The sequence below is a fragment of the Vulpes vulpes genome, chromosome 12, assembly GCF_048418805.1.
Source record: "Vulpes vulpes isolate BD-2025 chromosome 12, VulVul3, whole genome shotgun sequence".
Taxonomy (NCBI): Eukaryota; Metazoa; Chordata; class Mammalia; order Carnivora; family Canidae; genus Vulpes; species Vulpes vulpes.
Window position 1 is genome coordinate 53503551 of NC_132791.1, and position 22306 is coordinate 53525856.

The 22306-nt window shown below is 34.8% G+C and overlaps 1 protein-coding gene across 4 annotated transcripts in view; it reads left to right on the forward strand.

Moving 5' to 3' along the window:
* KIF3A (kinesin family member 3A) overlaps nucleotides 1–22306 on the forward strand; it is a 56468-nt gene that overhangs the window by 22862 nt on the left and 11300 nt on the right. The window contains exons 5-12 of one of the 4 annotated variants that reach the window (XM_025994934.2): nucleotides 3321–3426; nucleotides 7049–7188; nucleotides 7591–7788; nucleotides 8101–8275; nucleotides 14896–14994; nucleotides 16708–16779; nucleotides 18862–18870; nucleotides 22041–22197. In XM_025994934.2, the coding sequence (XP_025850719.1) occupies nucleotides 3321–3426; nucleotides 7049–7188; nucleotides 7591–7788; nucleotides 8101–8275; nucleotides 14896–14994; nucleotides 16708–16779; nucleotides 18862–18870; nucleotides 22041–22197 (956 nt within the window). The remainder of the gene's footprint in view (nucleotides 1–3320; nucleotides 3427–7048; nucleotides 7189–7590; nucleotides 7789–8100; nucleotides 8276–14895; nucleotides 14995–16707; nucleotides 16780–18861; nucleotides 18871–22040; nucleotides 22198–22306) is intronic. The other 3 variants (XM_072731776.1, XM_025994935.2, XM_025994936.2) reach the window with 3 other exon arrangements.

Consider the following 22306-nt stretch of genomic DNA (forward strand, 5'->3'; position numbering starts at 1 on the left):
TTTTTTACCCTGTGTCAAACAACTTGGCACCATTTTTCAAACAGCAGTTGCTCATTTCATGTCTCTGTGTTGTATTTTGGTAATTATTGGAATATTTCAGACTTTTTCACTACTATTAATATTGGTTATGGTGGGGATCCCTGGGTGGTGCAGCGGTTTAGCGCCTGCCTTTGGCCCGGGGCGTGATCCTGGAGACCCGGGATCGAATCCCACGTCAGGCTCCCGGTGCATGGAGCCTGCTTCTCCCTCTGCCTGTGTCTCTGCCTCTCTCTCTCTCTCACTGTGTGCCTATCGTAAATAAATAAAAATTTAAAAAAAAATATTGGTTATGGTGATCTCTGATCAGTGATCTTTGATGTTACCATTTTAATTGTTTTTGGTGTGCCACAAACCATCCTCAGATAAAACAGCAAACTTAATAAATGTTACGTGTGTTCTGACTGCTCCACCGATTGGCCTTTCCCCATTTCTCTTCCTCTTTTTGGGACTCTATTCCTTGACAGACAGCAATACTGAAATTAGGCCACGTAACCCTATAGTGTGGCTTTTAAGTGTTCAAGTGAAAGGTAGAGTTGCATGTCTCTTTAAATCAAAAATGATTAAGCTTCTAGAAATGATTAAGCTTTATTGAGGAAGGCATGTTGAAAGCGAAGATAGGCTGAAAGTTAGGTCTCCTGCACCAAATAGCAACTTTTGACTGTAAAAGAAAAGTTCCTAAAGGAGATAAAAAGTGCTATTCTAGTGAACATACAAATGATAAGGAAGCAAACAGACTTATTGCTGATGTAGAGAAAGTTTTAGTGGTTTGGACAAAAGATCATAGTAGCCACAACTTTCTTTTAAGCTAAAGCCTAATCCAGGGTGAGGCCCTAACCCTCTTCAATTCACTGAAGGCCAAGAGAAATGAGGAGTCTGTGGAAGAAAAGTCTGAAGCTAGCAGAGGTTGATTCATGAAGTTTAAGGAACCCATCTCTATAACATGAAAGTACAATATGAAGTAGCATGTGCTTATGTAGGAGCTGTAGCAAGTTATCCAGGAGATCTAGCTAAGATAATTCATGAAGGAGGCTACTTTAAACAGATTTTCAATGTTGATGACACAGCTTTCTGTTGGAGGAAGATGCTGTCTAGAACTTTCATAGCTAGAGAAGTGAAGTCATTGGCTTCAAAGCTTCAAAGGACACACTGACTCTCTTGGTACGGAATAATGCAGCTGGTGACTCTAAGTTGAAACCAGTGCTCATTTAGTACTCTTAAAACTCCTAGGTCCTTAAGAATTATGCTAAATATATTTCGTCTTTCATCTATAAATGCCCAGCAAGGCCTGGGTGACAGCACATCTGTGCACAGCATGGTTCACTGAATATTTTAAGTCTACTCTTGAGACCTCCTCAGGAAAAAAAAATTCTTTCAAAACAATACTGCTTGTTGACAGTGCCTCTGGTCACCTCAAAGCACTGATGAAGTTGTACAATGAGGTGAGTGTTTTTTTCATGCCTGCTAACACAACAGCCATTCTGCAGTCCCTGGATCAGGTCTTGTTATTGAAGAATTATATTTCCTAAGCTGCCATAGAGAGTTATTCCTCTAAAGGATCTGGGCAAAGTCAATTGAAAATCTTCTGGAAAGGATTCATGCTTCTAGATGCCATTAAGAACATTCATGGTTCATGAGAAGAGATCAAAATATCAGCATTAACAACAGCTTGGAAGAAGTTAATTCCAACCCTCATGAATGACTTGGAGGGGCTCAAGACTTGAGTGGAGGAAGCCGCTGCAGATGTGGTGGAAACAGCAAGAGAACTAGTATTAGAAGGTGGATCTTAAGGATGTGGCTGAACTGCTACAATCTCATGATAAAACCCAATGGATAAAAACAAACAAAACTAAAAAAAAAAAAAAAAACAAAAACCAAAAACCAATGGATGAGGAGTTATTCCTTGTGGATGCACAAAATATATTTTTGAGACAGAATCTACACCTAGTGAAGATGCTGTGAAGACTGTTGAAATGGCAACAAAGGATTTAGAATAGCTCATAAACTTTGTTGATAGAGCAGTGGCAGGGTTTTGAGAGGATTGGCTCCAATTTTGAAAAAGAGTTCAGCTGTGGGCAAAATACTATCAAACAGCATCGCTGTTCTACGGAGAAATCATTCTTGAAAGGAAGAGTCAATCACTGCAGCAAACTTTGTTGTCTTATTTTAGGAAACTGCCACAGCCACCCCAGCCTTCAGCATCCCCCAACCCTGACCAGTCAGCAGCCATCAGCTTTGAGACAGGACCCTCTACCAGCAAAAAGATATCGACTGGCTGAAAGCTCAGATGATGGTTAGCATTTTAGCAATAAAATATTTCTTGATTAAGGTATATGTTATTGTTTTTTAGACAATGCTATTACACACTTAAAAGATTATAGTATAATGTAAATAATTTTATATACATTGGGAAACCAAGAAATTTATTTGACTTGGTGTATTTGAGTATTTGCCTTATTATGGTGATCTACAACTCAACCTGCAGTAGCTCTGAGTATACCTGTATTTTGTTGATTTTGGAGGTGATTTCTAGGGTCTTACAAAGTGATTTTAACATTTCTAACACTGTATTTTAGGTAAACCTATCCTAAATATATCCTTCATATTTGGTAAATAAGTTTTACTCACAGAAAGGTAACGGTTTTACATAGATGTTATATAGATCTGATTATTTCACTCATTTGTTTGAAATCCTCCAGTGTCTTCAAGTTGCTGTTAAGATAAAGACCAATAACTATGCTTAGTCTTATCTCTGACTGCCTCTGTAGCCAGATATCCCACCTGTTTCTCCCATACTTCATACTTCCCACTGTTTCCAGCCAACCTGGCTTTTGTTTTTTTTTTTTTTTTGTTTTTTTTTTTTACTTTTTCTAAGTGCCTAGTGTTGGCCCATTTCAGGATCCTCACACCTGCTCTTTTCCTGCTACCCCAATCCAGTTTGGCTACCTCTTATTTCAGCAAGAGGTCTTAGCTTAAACATCATCTTGGGGAAACTGTATGTTCCTGCTTTACTAGCTTAGTTCCTCTATACTGTGTTCTCATACTGTCCTGTAGTTTTTTTCTTCATGACATTATCCCAATTGAAATAACTTGTATTCATTTCTATGTTCTCGCCATAGATTGTCACCTGTGCAAGTGTAGAGACTATGTCTACTTTGTCCATCACTGTATCCTCATTTCTTAGCAGGGTGTTCAACACACAGTAGATGTTTGATAAGTAGCTGGAGGAATTGTGGTATGTGTATAAGATCTTTGGGTCAGTTTTTATCTTTTTTCTTTTTTAGGTTAAAGAAAGACCTGATGTGGGAGTTTATATCAAAGATTTATCGGCTTACGTGGTAAATAATGCTGATGATATGGATAGAATTATGACACTAGGCCACAAAAATCGTAAGTGTAGTAAATAATTGTGATTGAACATATATGTGTCGAGTAGGCTTTTAGAAGCAAAACTGGCCCCACAGAGACTGGATTTTTAAGTTTCTTGATAGCCCTTTCTCTTTGATTATTTACTGTGTAGAGAACATATATGAATGAAAGAGATCACAGATTGCCTTCTGTGCTGACCAGAATTTTGTTTCTTGGTTATGGCGCTATATATATGAAACTCTTCTATTGTTAGCTGTCTCTTTTAATTAATTAGTTTATTTTTTAAAAGATTTTATTTATTCATGAGAGACAAAGAGAGGCAGAGACACAGGCAGAGGGAGACGCAGGCTCCATGCAGGGAACTCGATGCAGGACTCGATCCCGGGTCCCCAGGATCACACCCCGGGCCGAAGGCAGTGCCAAACCGCTGAGCCACCCGGGCTGCCCTAGCTGTCTCTTTTTAGCTATAATAATAAGTTTGTCAAACACTAACTGTGTGGTAAGTGCTTATGCTAAGTCCTTTCTTTATAAGAATGATCTTTTTTAAATCCTCAAACTGAACTGTGAATGTACTAAATTCCTGTTTTGATTGAGGAAACCAAGACTTAGTCTAAATAACTTGTGCAAGGTTATGTACTTACTACTTAGTAGGTGGTAGAGTGAGTGTTTGAGCCTAAGCCATTAGACATCATTAACTGAGTGCTTTACTGCCTCCCTTTTGTTGACAAGAAAAGCAAACCAAAATTAAGTGACATTCTCTTTAATAATAGTTTGAAGTTTTGTCTAAAGAATAGAAAGTTGCAGCACTATTTAATACCCAAGATGCCCCAGACTTAGTACTAATGATGTCGCTAGCAGCAATTAGAGGTCAGAGGTAAAAAAATAAGAATGTAGAAAGTAAACATTTTTTAAAAAGCTTTTTTGATTAGCCTGTAAATCTAGGAAAGTCAAGGAAATTAAAAAATTTAAAAAATCAGTTGCATTTTTATAAATCAAGTAGAGAAAGACTAAATTCTAACAGAAAAATGAGCAAAAGATATACATGAATACATAGCAGCAGGAATACAGAGCATGTTCACCTTGACAAGTAATTGGGGAAATGAGTATTAAAACAATAGTAGGAGATATTTTACCCATTATTTAGGATGGAGGGATATCCAGGTTTGTGCAGCTCTGAAGAAATGGGCACTGGTGATGGGAGTGGAAAGTGCTCCAGCCTTGTTCAGGGGCATTGTAACAGTATCTGTTGAAATTTTTTAAATGCATTTCTTTTCACCCAGTGTTTCTAATTTCTATATATATATAATTTATATATATATATATATATATATATATATATATACACATATATATATTTCTAGATATGTATGGATGTATCTATATTGAGAAATATCTAGAAAAATATCTTTAGACATAAAAAGATGCCTTATTGGAACATTATTGATGATAGCAAAAGGTTTGATGCAGTCTAAATAAGTGTCAGTAAAACATTGGTTTTATGAATTGTGGTACAGAAGTACTTTGGACTGTAATGAAACTATAAAAAAAAAAGTTAAATATACATATAGATACCTGAAAGATTTTCAAGATACATTGTTAAGTGAAAGGAAAACAAATTACAGAATAGTATGTACTGCATCACCCCGTTTAGAGATGTGGAAAAAGTCCAAATTGTTAAACTATGTATTTGGGCTGTGTGTGTGTGTGTGTGTGTGTGTGTGTGTTAAATATGTAATGAAAGGACATTTGATAGTGATTACCTTTCGGTAAGGGGAAGTAAGGTAGGAGAAAAGGGGTATGTGGAGCTTTTACTTCATGTTTTTGAATGTCTGTATTTTCATATTTTTTTATACCAGGAATATGTTCATGTATTGCTTACTCAGTAAGAAAGAATTTTGACTCGATTCCTTTCACAGTAGTGATCAAAACCTTTCATTGAAAATAGAACAACAAAAAGCCTCCACAAAAAACCTCCCATTAACAACTGAGAATTAATTTAATTTGGTATGTGAGCTTCATTCAGGGAAAACTAAACAATTCTAATAAGAGGAGTAAAATGAAATGAAGACCAAAGATTTTGAGGACCTAAGATAGCAGAGGAAAATACTCCTAATTAATAGATTGAGTCTAAGAATTAGATATTTAGTACAAACATCCATGTCGAAAAGTTCTAACATAAAAATAGTAATTTTATCATACTGCAATTGCAATTGAGTAAAATAACTATTCAGGGAAAATAGAAGAAGGAAATGTGACAGTAAAAGCTGCTATTCTTTTTTTTAAAAAAAAGATTTAATTTATTCATTACAGAGAGAGAGAGAGGCACAGAGACACAGGCAGAGGGAGAAGCTGGCTCCATGCAGGGATCTCGATGTGGGACTAGATCCTGGGTCTTCAGGATTACACCCTGGGCCGAAGGCAGTGCCAAACCGCTGAGCCACCCAGGCTGCCCTAATTTTCAAATTCTAAAATCAAAGCTTGCATGGAGAAGTTCTGCATAAATATATAGTAGAATAATTTTGATGTTGGCTAAAATTAGCAAAATGCTTTCCAAATACCTGGCAATTTAAGAAAAAAACTAATATATGCCTATTGAAAAACACTTAAAAAATATTATTATTTATTTGTTTATTCAGAGAGAAAGAGAGAGAGAGGCAGAGACACAGGCAGAGGGAGAAGCAGGCTCCATGCAGGGAGCCTGACGTGGGACTCGATCCTGGGCCTCCAGGATCACACTCCGGGCTGCAGGCGGTGCTAAACCACTGTGCCACCTGGGCTGCCCAAAAAACCCTTTTCTTTACACAATATGTAAAATATTTATAGTTGCACAAATACTTAGTATATTTTGACTGGATGCTTTTGTTTAATAGAAGAAAGAAGATTGTACTATATATCTTTTTTTTTCATATGTTATGGGTATCTTCCCATGTTATACATACAGATCTGTTTTGTGTTTTTAAAGGGCTCTTGAGTAGTCCATAGTAGGACTATTTTTTTTTTAAGATTTTATTTATTTATTTAGAGCATGCAAGCAGGGGGAGGGGGAGGAGGAGAGGGAGAATCTCAAGCTGACTTCGTGCTCAGCTCTGAGCCTGACATGGGGCTGGATCTCATGACCTGAGCCAAAATCAAGAGTCAGACATTTAACCTACAAAGCCACCCAGGCGCCCCATCACTATTCTGCAATAGATTAACCACTTTCCTTTTGGTTGTTTCTGATCTCTTAATATTGCAAAGAGTGTTATCCTGTATCATCTAATGCATATATGCAAGTATTTCTGTGATTTAGATTCTCAGAGCATAGTACTTTTTAGAGACAGCTGAAATGGCAAAAAATTCAAAAGTATTTAACTTTTTTTTTTTTTTACCTAAATTAGTTTTTTTTTTTTTTAAGCCAGTAATACTTGGGATTGAAATTAAGCTTTTTGTCCTAAAATTACCTCTGTAATATGAGAAACATTACAAATTCTTTTGTTATCAACATATAAATTGTCAGAGACATTTCTAATGTTAAGTAAACCTGTGCTTTTCTAGCTCTTCACTGTGATGAAATTAAGTATTTTAAACCAGTCTGGATATTTGATTATTTTAAAAAATGCTGCCTCTTGTTATGCTTTTCAAGAATTTCCTTCCTTCCTTCAAGGTTCTGTTGGTGCAACTAATATGAATGAACATAGTTCCCGTTCCCATGCCATCTTTACAATTACTATAGAATGCAGTGAAAAAGGCGTTGATGGTAATATGCATGTCAGAATGGGGAAGCTCCATCTTGTAGATCTTGCTGTAAGTAACAGGATACTCCTTAAGGAATAACTCTTGTGATATTTTACATATTATAAGTGAATAAAAATTCCAGTGAAAATGTGACTTACATACAGTTTTTAAGTTGTTGACTTGTGTATGTGTTTAACTTCTTTTGTATTATGGAATACTTATTTATAAAAATAATGAGAGTAGTACTGTCTCTCCATATACCCATGACTCTGCTTCAGCAGTTATCACTTCATGGCCAGTCCTGTTCCATCTCTGCCATCAGCCACATTTTCCCTTTTTTCCCTTCCTATATTATTTGAAGCAAATTCCAGATAAATATCAGATTTTTAGTGTCAAATTTTGTTTTAAACTTTCAGAGGAATATTCTGTATTTTTAATTTTAGCATTATTTCTGTCTTTGTTTATTGCTAGGGTTCAGAAAGACAAGCAAAAACTGGAGCAACTGGACAGCGCCTAAAAGAAGCCACAAAAATCAATCTTTCGCTTTCCACCCTTGGTAATGTAATTTCTGCCTTGGTTGATGGAAAAAGCACTCATGTTCCATATCGCAACTCAAAACTGACTCGTCTTCTTCAGGATTCCTTAGGAGGAAATTCAAAAACCATGATGGTAAGACTTCATTGTAGAATAGTTATCATCAGGAAAATGTCAGATTCCTGTTTATGCCAATAATTGATATGCATAGCATTTTAAAAACTTGATTATTTCACTTGTAGTGATTTGTGGTTATTCTTTTTAATAAGTACATTGTGTGTGCTAACCCATGTAATGGTGTTTGGAAATCCATGTAGTTGTTGCTTTCTTGTTCAAGAAAGCTTAGAGGAGAACCAGGTTTCACAAATTCTTTTTGATAAATTTATTATGGTAGTTTTAATTTTAACTGTGTCAAGTGTAAAATATTTTGTATTCCTAATTCAACAGTGTGCAAATATTGGGCCAGCAGATTACAATTATGATGAAACTATCAGTACATTGCGGTATGCTAACCGTGCTAAGAATATTAAAAATAAAGCTAGAATTAATGAAGATCCAAAAGATGCTTTGCTTCGCCAGTTTCAGAAAGAAATAGAAGAACTGAAAAAGAAGCTTGAAGAAGGTAACTTTTTCTCAGAATATTGTTGGCTAAAAATATGTTGCTTAACCACTAAGTGTTCTACTAAAAACCACTTACTAAAATTCTCTGAGCACCTAACTTTGATTTTTTTAAAAAATTTATTTAAATTCAGTTTGCCAACATATAACCCCCAGTGCTCATCTCATCATGTGGCCTTCTTATTGCCTGTTACCCAGTTACCCTGTCCCTCCACCTACCTCCCTTTCTGCAATCCTTTGTTTGTTTCCCAGAGTTAGGAGACTCTCATGGTTTGTCTTCCTCTTTAATTTTTCCCCACTCAGTTTCCCCCCCCTTCCCTTATAGTCCCTTTTACTATTTCTTATATTCCACATATGAGTGAGACCATATGATAATTGTCTTTCTCTGATTGACTTTTTTCACTCAGCATAATATCCTCCAGTTCCATCCACGTCTATATAAATGGTAGCTATTCATCCTTTCTGATGGCTGCATAATATTTCATCGTGTTTATATACCCCATCTCCTTTATCCATTCATCTGTCAAAGGACATTATAGCTCCTTCCACAGTGTGGCTGTTGTGGACATTGCTGCTATGAACATTGGGGTGCAGGTGTCCCATCGTTTCACTACATCTGTATCTTTGGGGTAAATACCTGGTAGTGCAATAGTGCAATTACTAGGTCATAGGGTAGCTCTATTTTTAACTTCTTTTTTTGTTTGATTGATTGATTGATTGATTTATGATAGTCACACACAGAGAGAGAGAGACAGGCAGAGACACAGGCAGAGGGAGAAGCAGGCTCCATGCACCGGGAGCCCGATGTGGGATTCGATCCCGGGTCTCCAGGATCGCGCCCTGGGCCAAAGGCAGGCGCCAAACAGCTGCGCCACCCAGGGATCCCTATTTTTAACTTCTTAAGGAACCTCCACACTGTTTTCCAGAGTGGCTGTACCAGCTTGCATTCCCACCAACAGTGCAAGAGGGTTCTGCTTTCTCCACGTCTTCGCCAACATTTGCTGTTTCCTGTCTTGTTAATTTTTGTTCTCACCAGTATAAAGTGGTATCTATTTGTATTTCCCTCATGGCAAATGATGTAGAGGTTTCTTCATGTGCTTGTTGGCCATGGGTAGATCTTCTTTGGAGAAATGCCTGTTAATGTCTTCTGCCCATTTTTTGATTGGATTGTTTGTTTCTTGGGTGTTGAGTTTGGTAAGTTCTCTCTAGACCTTGGATACTAGCCCTTTATCTGATATGTCATTTGCAAATATCCTCTCCCATTCTGTAGGTTGTCTTTTAGTTTTGTTGACTGTTTCCTTTGCTGTGCAGAAGCTTTTTATCTTGATGAAGTCCCAAGAGTTAGTTCATTATTGCTTTTGTTTCTCTTGCCTTCATCGATGTATCTTGCAAGAAGTTGCTGTGGCCATGTTCAAAAAGGTTGTTGCCTGTGTTCTCCCTTAAGATTTTGGTGGATTCTTGTCTCATATTTAGATCTTTCAACCATTTTGAGTTTATCTCTGTGTATGGTGTGAGAGAATGGTCTAGTTTCATTCTTCTGCATGTGGATGTCCAATTTTCCCAACACCATTTATTGAAGAGACAGTCTTTTCTCCAGTGGATATTCTTTCCTGCTTTGTTGAAGATGAGTTGACCATAGAGTTGAGGGTCCATTGATCTGTTTGTTTGTTTTTGTGCCGATACCATGCTGTCTTGATGATCGCAGCTTTGTAATACAGCTTGAAGTCAGGCTTTGTGATGTCCCCAGCTTTGGTTTTCTTTTTCAACATTCCTCTGGCTATTTGGGATCTTTTCTGGTTCTATCTAACTTTGATATTTATTTATTTATTTTTAAAGATTTTATTTATTTATTCATGAGAGACACACAGAGAAAGAGGCAGAGATACAAGAAGAGAGAGAAGCAGGCTCCATGCAGGGAGCCTGACGTGGGACTTGATCCCGGGTCTCCAGGATCAGGCCCTGGGCTGAAGGTGGTGCTAAACTGCTGAGCCACCTGGGCTGCCCTAACTTTGATATTTAAAGGAATATTTCTGCAAGGTGCTTGATACACACTTCAGCATTTTCATATTAAGTTTAATTATTTAATATTTATTTATGTCATTTTAAAAAATTGTTTTAACTTAAACCTCCATCTCAATCATCTCAGTCTCCATGACCTTTTATAGATTTCATTTGACCATTTACTAAATAATGAATTTTTTTGTGTGTGTCGAAGAACAAATTTTACCATATATGTATTTGGGTGAAAATGACCCAGAGTTCTTTGTGAAAGATACCAGTCACTGTTATTCAAAGTAAAGAAACTTATTAGAGTCATGAGTAAACCAAATTTACAATAAGTAAAAATTCATTGCCTTTGAAAATATGCTTTCATGCTTAAATTTTTTTATTTTTTTATTTTTATTTTTTATTTATGATAGTCACAGAGAGAGAGAGAGAGGCAGAGACACAGGCAGAGGGAGAAGCAGGCTCCATGCACCAGGAGCCCGACATGGGATTCGATCCTGGGTCTCCAGGATCGCTCCCTGGGCCAAAGGCAGGCGCCAAACCGCTGTGCCACCCAGGGATCCCCATGCTTAAATTTGAACATGAGATTCTGTTTGGAGAATTCTTTTCTAACGATGTTAAAAGGTTAGAAGGTTTGAAGACCTTGTTCATGAGGGTGAGAAGTTTACTGCTTGTCATTGAGTGGTCAGTGACTTGCTACGCTTTCATGCTAAGAACTGATAGGTATAGGACTCCTTTTCATACCAGATAAAAAAGGGCTTTTGAGTGGCCTTTTTACAGTTTACAGGGAAGCTGGATAGAACAGATATGAACTGCAGAGATGCCACCATCACATATGTTTGAAAAGGGTACTGGTTTAGTAAACTTGAATAAGATTATTGAGGAATAATCTCAATAGCTGAGCTGCCCTCTCAGATAATGAAATTTGGTATTTTAAATATGGCCACTAGGTGGTATTTATAGTCAATATGTCTTAAAGATTTAAGATTTCTTAGATTTGTTAATGTTGAATTCACACCTTTATTTTCCTGCCCTTTTTTTTTTTCACGTTTTTTCATAGGGGAAAAATATACATGATGTAAAATTTACTGTTTCAACTATTTTTATTCTGTGGTATTAAGTATGTTAAAATTGTTCTGTAACCATGATTATCATCCATCCCTTAAACTTTTTAATCATCCCCAAATGAGGTTCTGTACCCAGTAAACATTAACTCTCCATCCCCTCCTATCCTCCTCTCTGCCTCAGCTCGTGATAACACTATGCTATATCTGAATTTGACTATTCTACACAACTCATATAAGTAGAATCGTATAATATGTGTACTTTTGTGTCTGGCTTATTTTAGTTAGCATAATGCCCTCAGGGTTCATCCATGTCATAGCATGTATCAGAATTTCCTTCCTTTTTTTTAAATTTAAAAAAAATTTTTTAATTTCCTTCCTTTTTGAGGCTAAATAATATCTCTTTTTTTGTCTATACCACATTTTATTTATCCATTCATCTTTTGATGGACACGTAGGTTGCTTCTGCCTTTTGACTACAAAAAATAATCTGGCTATGAATGTGGGTATATAGATAATACATGTTTGAGTTCTTGTTTTCAATTCTTTTGAGTATATATATCCAAAAGTGGAATTTGATAGATCATGTGGTAATGCTGACTTTATTTTTAAACACTTAATTTCATAGATGTTTATGATATTTGTTTTTATGATCCAGTTAACAGTGTTATGATTAGTACAGTTGATCATATAAACAATAAAAAAGTAGGTGGGAAACATTTAAAAGAGTAATTTTTAAAACTTTTTATAGACTTCTAGAAAACTTGGAAGTATGATGAGTTTCTGTATACCCATCACCCGGCTTGTCCTAATGTTAGCATCTTATATGACTGGAACATCTTAGAGTGAACATCTTACAGTTATTGGAACCAGGAAATTTACATTGATACAAATTTATTAACTAACCTATCAATTTTATTCAGGTGTTGAGTTTGCCCTCTAGTCCAGGATACAGTCTAAGATCACATGTTGCATTTAGTTGTCAGGACCTGTTGGTCTTCAATCTCCAGTTCCTCATCTTTCTTTGTCTTTCATGGTCTTGGCACTGTAAAAGTCATATATTTGAAAAATGTTCCTCAATTTTGGTCTTCTGTAGTTCTCATAACTATTCTGCAAGGTCTCTTCACTACGAATTCTATAATTTTACATTTTCCTTTAAACTTAAGGTGTGTCTTGTGGGGAGATACTTTGAAACTATGAAAAGGTCCTGTTCTCATCATACTTTCCCCCACTAATTGTAGCATCCTTTAGGGGTTCTTGCCAGCAACACTAATTCTTTGGCATCTGTTCATTGGGTGACTTTGTCTTCTCATTATTCCTTTTAATGTTTAATGTTAAGAATTCTATTGTAAGGGGGAATAGTCCCTTCTCCCCCACTTGTTTATTCAGTTATTTATTGATGTCAGTATCAATTCATGCATATTTATTTTAGTCTGTACATTGTAATACAATAATATCATTATTTGTCTTGTTGCTCAGATTGTCCCGAGATTTGACCATAGGAGCTCCTCCAGGGTAGCTGTTGTATCCTTTCAGCATGCTTCCATCAGTTTTTTGATTTTTGGTTTTAAGTGCTTCTTTATTTCTGATACCACAGATGTTTTAGATTCATTTTATATGTTCCCTATCCTGGCCTTAAATCCATCTATTTCTCCCTGGTTCCTTTCAGTGGAGAATGGTATATAGAAACCCAAGACTTGGACATTAGGTGCATTTGTTGCTACCAGGATGTCATTGTACTAGGCCTAAAGAAAATATATATATTTTTAAAGATTTTATTTATCTACTTGAGAGACAGAGAACATGAGCAGAGGGAAAGGCAGAGGGAGAAGCAGGCTCCCTTCTGAGCAGAGAGCATGATGTGGGGCTCTATTCCAGGACCTGAGATCATGACCTGAGCCAAAGGCAGACATTTAACTGACTGAGCCACCCAGGCGCCCCAATAAAAATATTTTTTTTTAAGATTTTTTTTTAATTTATTTATGATAGACACAGAGAGAGAGAGAGAGAGGCGCAGAGACACAGGCAGAGGGACAAGCAAGCTCCATGCCGGGAGCCTGACACAGGACTCAATCCCGGGACTCCAGGATCGTGCCCTGGGCCAAAGGCAGGCGCCAAACCACTGAGCCACCCAGGGATCCCCAATGAAAATATTTTAAATGAATTTTTCTCCCAATATGCTGATCTCTTCCTATCCATTATTTAATGTTTAGATATTATCGTTTATGATTAGTGTATATGTATTTTTTTCACCAATTACGTTTGTTTTTTTAGACATTTCATACATGGACAGTGTTATTTTTAAATAACTACTATGGAAGTTATTGATATTAGTTTAATTACACCCTTTTATTTGATTTTTTGTTTTTTTTAAGCTATTTTTGTACTAATAAGCTCTTCTTATGATATAGTCCTTCTTTTCTTATGATACAGTCCTAAAAGTGGGATCACTGTGTTAGATAAGTTTTATTGTTCTTAAAAAATATGTAGGGTGAATGAATTTTTTTAAAATCTTGAACAGAGGGGATCCCTGGGTGGCTTAGAAGTTTGGCACCTGCCTTTGGCCCAGGGCATGACCCTGGAGTCCCAGGATCGAGTTCCACGTCGGGCCTCTTGCGTGGAGCCTACTTCTCCCTCTGCCTGTGTCTCTGCCTGCCTCTCTCTCTCTCTCGTGTCTCTCATGAATAAATGAATAAAATCTTTTTAAAAATTTAAAAAATAAAAAAATCTTGAAAAGAGGGGGCGCCTGGCTGGCTTAATTGGTGGAACATGTGACTCTTGATCTCTGGGTTGTGAGTTTGAGCCCCAGGTTGGGTATAAAGATTACTTAAAAATTAAAAAAAAAATTTTTTTAGGATTATTTACTTATTCATGAGAGACACAGAGGCAGAGACATAGGCAGAGGGAGAGGCAGGCTCCCTGCAGGGAGCCTGATGTGGGACTTGATCCCAGGATCCCGGGATCATGACCTGAGCTAAAGGCAATTGCTCAACCATTGAGCCATCCACGTGCCCCTAAAAATAAAATCTTATGCAAAAACTGAGAAGAAAATGCTCCTCCAAAGTGATTACTTTTTTAAAAAGCTGAAATAATGACTTCTAACGTGAAATTTTTATGTATACATAGAACTTTATTAAACTTATCATTTGAAATTTTAAGTAGATTAGAATTTAACTTTTTAGGAACTTTGAAATAAAGCCTCTGTGTACATTATATGTTTTCCTGAGGTTAGCATATGTGATACACTGTTTAGGAACATTAAAATACAGTTTTTTTTAGGGCAACAAACTTGATTGATTGATTTAGATTTTATTTATTCATGAGAGACAGAAAGGCCAGAGATATAAGTAGAAGGAGAAGCAGGCTCCCTGTAGAACAGGGAGCCCAATGATGGATTCAATTCCAGGACCACAGGATCATGCCCTGAACTAAAGGCAGATGCTTAACCACTGACCCACCCAGGCATCCCAGGGCAACAAACCTAATGAAGAAAATTGATATAAGCCATGACCTGGTATAGAATATAAATTGTTTTGTAAAATTTCTATTCAAGGGGAAGAAATATCAGGTTCTGATATCAGTGGATCGGAGGAAGAGGATGATGAAGAGGGTGAGGTCGGAGAAGATGGAGAGAAAAGGAAAAAAAGAAGAGGTAAGTTCTTTTTAGTGTTCTAGAAATTAACTGGGATTGCTCCCTAAATATGGTTTAACATTCAACTGAGTGCATGCCTTTTCTTTTGCCATTTTTAGTTATGGTAGCAATTCACACAGGAAATATCCATATACATAGTTAACTTTGCCTTATTTTTTCCTCCTATGCTGATCTCCTACTTACAGTTGAATCATAATACCATATGTCTGTCCTTTACAGTTTAGAATTGTAAAAATCTGTGATGGTGCTTATACCATGTAAAGATTTCATTCAGGGTTTTAATTTTATGTGGGAAAAAAAAAAGAAAAAAAAATTTTATGTGGGGCCTTTGATTTGTGTTGGGAACCTAAAATGTTTTTTAGGAAATCAGGTTAATGTGGAGTTTTTCTCAAGCATGCTTAGGCTTTAGAAGTCACTGTATTTTTAAATGGTGAATTTCTATGAGGATTCCATTTTTTAATTTAATACTTTGCTTTATAAAATGTACTTTCATTCTTATCCCTTTTATGGGGCATTTGTTGCCAAGTGTGAAGTTTGTATTTATTGTGATAAAGATATAGTTAACAGGCAAAAGAGAGAGACATATTATAATGGCCCACTTTTCAAACATTTTTGCTCTTAATGTTCATTTGTTTCAGAACTCTCTTCCATTAGTGTGGATCATTAATGTGTGGATCATTGTTTTCAAGCTGGTGCATATTTTGCTTGTCTTACTAAAATGATTTTGCTCTGAAATAAACCCAGGAGTCCCAAATTTTAAAACAAAGGGTTCTGTAACTTCAAAGGACAGGAAGATGATGATTTAGAGAAAGAGCTGACCAACTATAGTCTACTGGCCAAATCCTGCCCACCACCTGTTTTTGTAAATAAAATTTTATTAAAGATCCATGAGCATTTGTTTACATTTGGTGTACAGCTGCTTTCACATGAGACTATATGGCCCACAAAGCCTCAAGCACTTATTATCTGTCCCTTAACAGAAAATGCTTGCTGACCCCCTTGTTTAGATAAATCGTTTTGTCTTCATCCCTATTTTCTCACAGACTATTCATAGCTAAAGCAGATAATAGATTTGTTAAAAATAAAATTTAAAATAGAAAAAAATGCTGTTGCTTAATATGTTAAAATATTTTTTAGTAAGGTATCCTTTTAGGCTTAAAATTTTTTAAATTTTCATTGAGCCTTTCATAGTTTTGCTATGAAACCATGAGCTTACATAATTATATCCACTTGCTTGATGTTTTGGCAGAGAGTAAAATTGGAGACAAACCAAGCTATCTATAATGAAGGGTAATTCATCATTACTGTAGTTTCAATTGTGCATGACTTTAAATTTTAAAACTCACTTCCTGTAACTTACCAACTAAGTAGTGTAAATAATTTAAATTTTAAATATCAACAAATGACTTAGTTTTTTATTCACGTCATTCCAACCCTCTGAATTACTATGTTTTAAGTGGGTGATGCAATTTTCCCACAGTAGATGCTTAAAGGAATCCAGTTTCTAATTGCCCTGTCTGGCTTTGTAACTAGAGAATATTGGGTAGTCTACCAAGACTGGTATTAAGGGAAAGTAAGTTTTGATTTTTTAATGCAAAGCTTGATTGTTCTTTAAAATTCTCTCGCTGGAACTGAATTTTCCTCTGTGTATGTGTTCATTTACTTGTTTCCTCTTTCTTTGTTTCCCGTTGGGCTCATTTCTTTGTCTTCCAGGCAGTAGCAGCAGCAGTAGTTCAGACTCCACATGTTCTGTCATAGAGAAACCTCTGGATAAGTCCTTGCCTAGTGAGTGGTAGCTCTTAAATTCTCTCACAGAGCTTTGGCTTTTCCATAACCCATGGGCTTCATTTGAGAAATGCTGCACTGCTCCCCGTCATTACTTAAAGAATACATGTTGGACTTCTCAGTAGAACAAAGCATGTGGTTATTTCCTCCCTTCTTCATCGCTTCCAGTTAACCATAATTGTTAAAATGTGTGCTTTAGCTTATCTTTGAGACAATGGAAGAGAGATTCATGCTTTTGCCATTGAGATAATGTAAAGAGAGCTAGTAAGCTGTATAAAAGAATAATTCTTATGGTTCCTTTTTATGTTTTGGAATAAACTAATCCTAGTCAATATAAGAGATATGCAATAGCAAATCCTGAATTTCTAAAAGTACAAATGTTTGGCAATACACCAGTGCCCATTATAACATGTCTTAAGTTATAAGATTTTATGCTTTGGTGTCCTATTCTTAGGTGTAGCTTAAGCTTGAAAGCTCCCAAATAAAGAAAAATGCAAAGTTTGAAGCAAGTAAAAATATATTGGATAGTATTTTATTTCAGATGGCCACTTTTCTCTATTTCTCAACTACCTGATTGATTTTAAGAAACTTTCTAAGGTATGATTGGAGAATTCAGATCCACAAGAAGTTGTTTATGCAGGATCTGTCTAGATGTATTTCAGTCCTAAAAGCGTTTTCTTAAACCTTAAATCAGTTTAAAAATATTATTAATTTTGTGTATATTTTTAGAAGAAAAGGGAATTGATGTTTTCTTCTACTAGATTGCAGCTTACTGCCTTTTAAAGCATTATCTTTGTAGTTATTTTTCTAATACTTTTAACAGTTATTCTTACAGATTTAGCTTTCTAGAAGAAGAATTCCAAGAATATTAGAATTGTTTTCTCTCTTAACTCTTACATTTTACCAAAACAATTAATTTCATAGGACAATTTCTGAAATATAAGAAATTGCTTTAGAAACCGTATAGAGGTATTATTTTGTATTATAAACTGTCAGATATGAGGAAATACCTGAGTGGAGGCATTATAATTTAATTTTCTATTTTAAAACTTACCTTAATTTTTTAAAAAATAGTTACATGAAAGTATGTTATGAAATGAGTTGTACTTGGTTCAGTTCATGTAGTTTTAGTTACTGTTTGTATATCTAGCACATTAAGTTCTTCTGTTGTGATGTGGGTGTGTTGGTGAAATGGAAAAATGGTTTTCCCAGCATGTGGTTGCTGTGTGTAACTCGTATGTACCTTCCCTTTTAAAAATACGAATGGCTTTTTTTAAGGTGTTCTTTGCTTGAGTCATCAGTTGATCATTTACCTCTATGGAATCATAATTACCCTTAACAAGCTATGAATAAATTGAATGCAAGTTTGTTATTATACAGGTGTACTTCACTTTATGCAGTTAATGTTTTTTTTTCCCCTGAAAAAATTGCCTATAAATCAAATTGGAAAATCAAATCTATTGGGAGAACTTGCTGTCCTTAATATTTCTTCATTAAATCCTTTTATTAATCAAATTATCACTGCAAATTACTATAATCAGTTCATCTCTTTAGTTGATACAGGTTTTTGTGTTGGATTTTTCTTAAAGGGGAGCCACACCTGTATGGAATCTTTATATTAGAACATTGAATTGGGAAATTTTGAAATCAACAATGCAAATTTTGCTCTTTTACTAATTTTTTAAATTGGCATGATTTTCTGTTTTGTCCTTTTAGATCACTTCCTGATCTTAGCAGGTTCCCAATTCCATGTGTACCATTAATATAACGACTTGGTGCTGAACTGTTATATTTGCAGGAGTTTGAGAGTCCTTGTGAGCTCTTGGATCTATTTGAATTGTAATCTTAGTCTAAATTAATCTTATTTGCTTAAATTACATCTCTGTGTTAAATATGCTTTTCTTTTTACATAAAGCTCTGTTTCAGTTTTGATAATGATTTGATTTATTTCTATATACTATAAATAAATGCTATTATACATTTTTCTTTGTTTTACAAAGGAAATAATGTTTTTCTTTTTTTCCTCTTCATCTCTGTGCATATGCTTCCTGTCTACGATTTGCTTACTACTCTTACTGAAAGATCAAGCAGGTTGGTGTGATTGATTTGCACTCCACATGGTACAATTATTTAAACTATAAAGAACTTTGTTATTTAACTACATTACATTTTTAAAATTTAATAATTTTTTTTTACAAGGTAAGTATCTGTCTTTTGTATTTAAAAAAGCAACATTAGCTTTTAAAAAAAATTTTTTTCTCTTAAAAATTTTATTTCAATTTTTGTTCAGGAAGATATTAAGAACATTCTTATTTCCAAATGATCTTTTTTGAAGAACAATTCATAAGTATCAGATTAACAGTGACAACCACACTGGATTCTCTAGACCTAATTAACAAAATAGACAAGAATAAATACTACACCAGAACCAGATGTTTCTTTTTCCTAAATTTTTAAAGACTTTTAAGCCAAATTTTGGTAATACAAATATAAATTATTTTCACTGTCAAGCATTTTTTTAGAAGCAAGGAGTCAAATACTCAATACCCAATGCCCATGGGTGCTCATGTAATAAAAATAAAATTAATTCAGTTAACTCTTCCTAAAATTCTTCCCCTTTATCTTGCCAAAGTTCATTTTGATAATTTTGGTTGGAACACATGGCAAAGGGCAACTAAAAATATTACTAATCCTGTTTGTCTTAATTAAATACTTTATGACATCACCATTTTCCTAAGATTTATTTACCTGAAATTTTTTTTGCTGAATACTGTCCTGCCATATTAGAAGAAGGGGTTTTGGTTGGTTGGGTTAAGATTTTTAGAAAATGTTTAAAAAAAATCAATTTAAAAGTGACTTTTAGTGATGTCATGATTTTAAGTGCCTGGTTAGGAGAGTTGGGACATATTCATATTTAGCCTAAAATACTATTTGGAGATAAGTACAATGATTTATGTGAATAATACTGGCTAGAAATTATGTTACTTAAATATTAAACTTTTGAAACTGAACCTAGCTGTAAATGCATGAAGCCATTTACAAGAATAAGAGCACAATTAGATATTTGCTGCTAAAGCATCAGTTTGAAAATACTACCTGAATGGTTTTGAATAACTAATATAATTCAGTCCTAATAGTAATTCATCAACAGGTTGTGCTTTTGTATTTCTACATATAATATTTTTTTATTTTACTGCCTCTTAATGGGGTTGGAAACTGTATGTTTTTAACTGTTGTTAACCAAACATTTAGAACCCTACCAGCCTAAAAATTAATGTGCATATGTTTATCAGATCATTTCCACTATATTATTAGTATCCATGCCTTCACATAGAGGGGTTTTTTTTTTGGCCATAACATACTTGCCATTTTTCTTTATTTATAATTCTGAGGTGGAAAGTAACTTAAAATTTTTTAATGCATGCATTTTATTTACTTATTTTTAAAGATTTTATTTTTTATGTAACCTCTATACCCAACGTGGGGCTCGATCTCATAACCCCAAGATCACGAGTTGAATTCTCTACCAGCTATGCCAGCCAGGCACCCTCTGCATGCACTTAATACCTGAACTTATTCTTTTCCCCCCTCAGATTTCTAAGAAGTAGTACTACTGATTAGAAATCCTTTCTAGGAGTTCACTGGGAGCAGGAATTAGATTACTTTTTAAAATTAATTTTTTAACAGCATAAATCAGAACATTCAATATAGGCAACTGTGCCGAAGAAGCCAACATATATTCAGGTCTACATCCTGACTTTTGGAATGCAATGAATCACACCACACCAAAGCATGAATTTGGATCAGTGCTCTTATTTACTCTTTTATTTTAACTTACTTGTTTTGTGGCTTAAGTTCTCTTTGGACTTTTATTTCTGGAGAAATGAAAGATGTATTTTGCACCCTTGATGTTTTGGGTTTTTTTTTTTTTTTTTATAATTGTATCCTAAAGATTTAAACTCTATGAATGATTCTTCATCTCATGGTTCCTGAAAGTACATATTCAGATATATATCTGCACCATCATTATCTTTCAGTTCTCTTCCCTTGTTAACAGGAAAGGCTAGCTTTTGGGTGGAGACATTAACAATTTATAAACTCTTCTGGTTTATGTTCTTCTGTGGTCCTTTGGGAAGGAAGTTAAGAATGACAGAAGCTTTCAGGAGAGCCTCTCACCAATTCTACGAAAAGTTTGATTGTTTTTCTACAGAAAAGTATGTTTCAAAGAAGTTGTATTACCAGAAATGAATATATTTGATTCATTTCATAACCAGTTTAATAACCTAGTTTTTTGATTTTCTGATTTTTCATTTTAATTTCATGATTTTGAAGTTTATCCAATAATCTTTTATAGAACATCTGTTGTGTGTATATGAAGCCCTCTATGAGGCATTATAGCCAAGATAATCCTTTGGAAGCTGTATTTCCAGCTCTATTATTTGGTAGTATTTCTACTTAATATTTGATATTTGACATATTTAAAATGACTTAGGTTTAAGATCCTGCACTTGACATAATAACGAGCTATTTTAGTTGTTCATTTAAGACATGATGATAGTTCATGGTAGATCAGCAACTGTAAAATGCCTGGTTATAAAATAACCATTTTATAATTAGTGTAGAACTTCATCCTTTAAAGTATACTATGAGATGAAATACTTCCAAGTAATTTTATTAGACATAAATTTTAGAAAAAGTGTGAAGATATATGTTATATGATTTTAACATATATCTTCCTGTTATAAATTTTGCCTGACACTTTCATCTGTGCATTTTATGCCTACTTGTGACTTCTTTTCATTAATTTATTTTAACAAATTTTAGGAAGGTATTTTGGGAAACCACTTGATTTTGTACCTAGTTATCAGAAAAAAGTAAATAATCATACTGTGTTTTTGAACATATGTATTATTTGGGGACCCATAGGTCTTTGGTTTTTTATTTACTTGGCTTTTTTTTTAATTTGGCTTTCTTTTATTAATCTTTCTTTCTCTTTTTTTCCCCCTACATACCTGTTTTGCTTCTCTTTCACATATTTTTGTTTGTAGTTATCGCACAATTACACAAGTTTGTTTAGCAATTAGTGAAAAAGATATTCCAGGAACATAATAAATAGAAATAAAATATTCATTTGATTTCCTTATAATGTTGATATTTGATTTTGTATTACTGAGGAATGTATCTCTTATAATTGAAGATATTTTCTACAAATCTGAAAAATGTGCTCTAAAGTGATTATTGGAACTAAATAACTCATATAGGTAAAAAGAAAGTGTCCCCAGATAAGATGGTTGAAATGCAAGCAAAAATTGATGAGGAGAGAAAAGCACTTGAAACAAAGCTTGATATGGAAGAAGAAGAAAGAAACAAGGCTAGAGCTGAATTAGAGAAACGGGAGAAAGATCTTCTTAAGGCCCAGTGAGTAATACTTAATTGAGAGGGATTTGTGATTTAGATTTCTGGTATTTTTCTTAAGATGTATAAGCAAGAAAATTGAATCGTAATTGGCTTGATTTTTGTCTTCAGG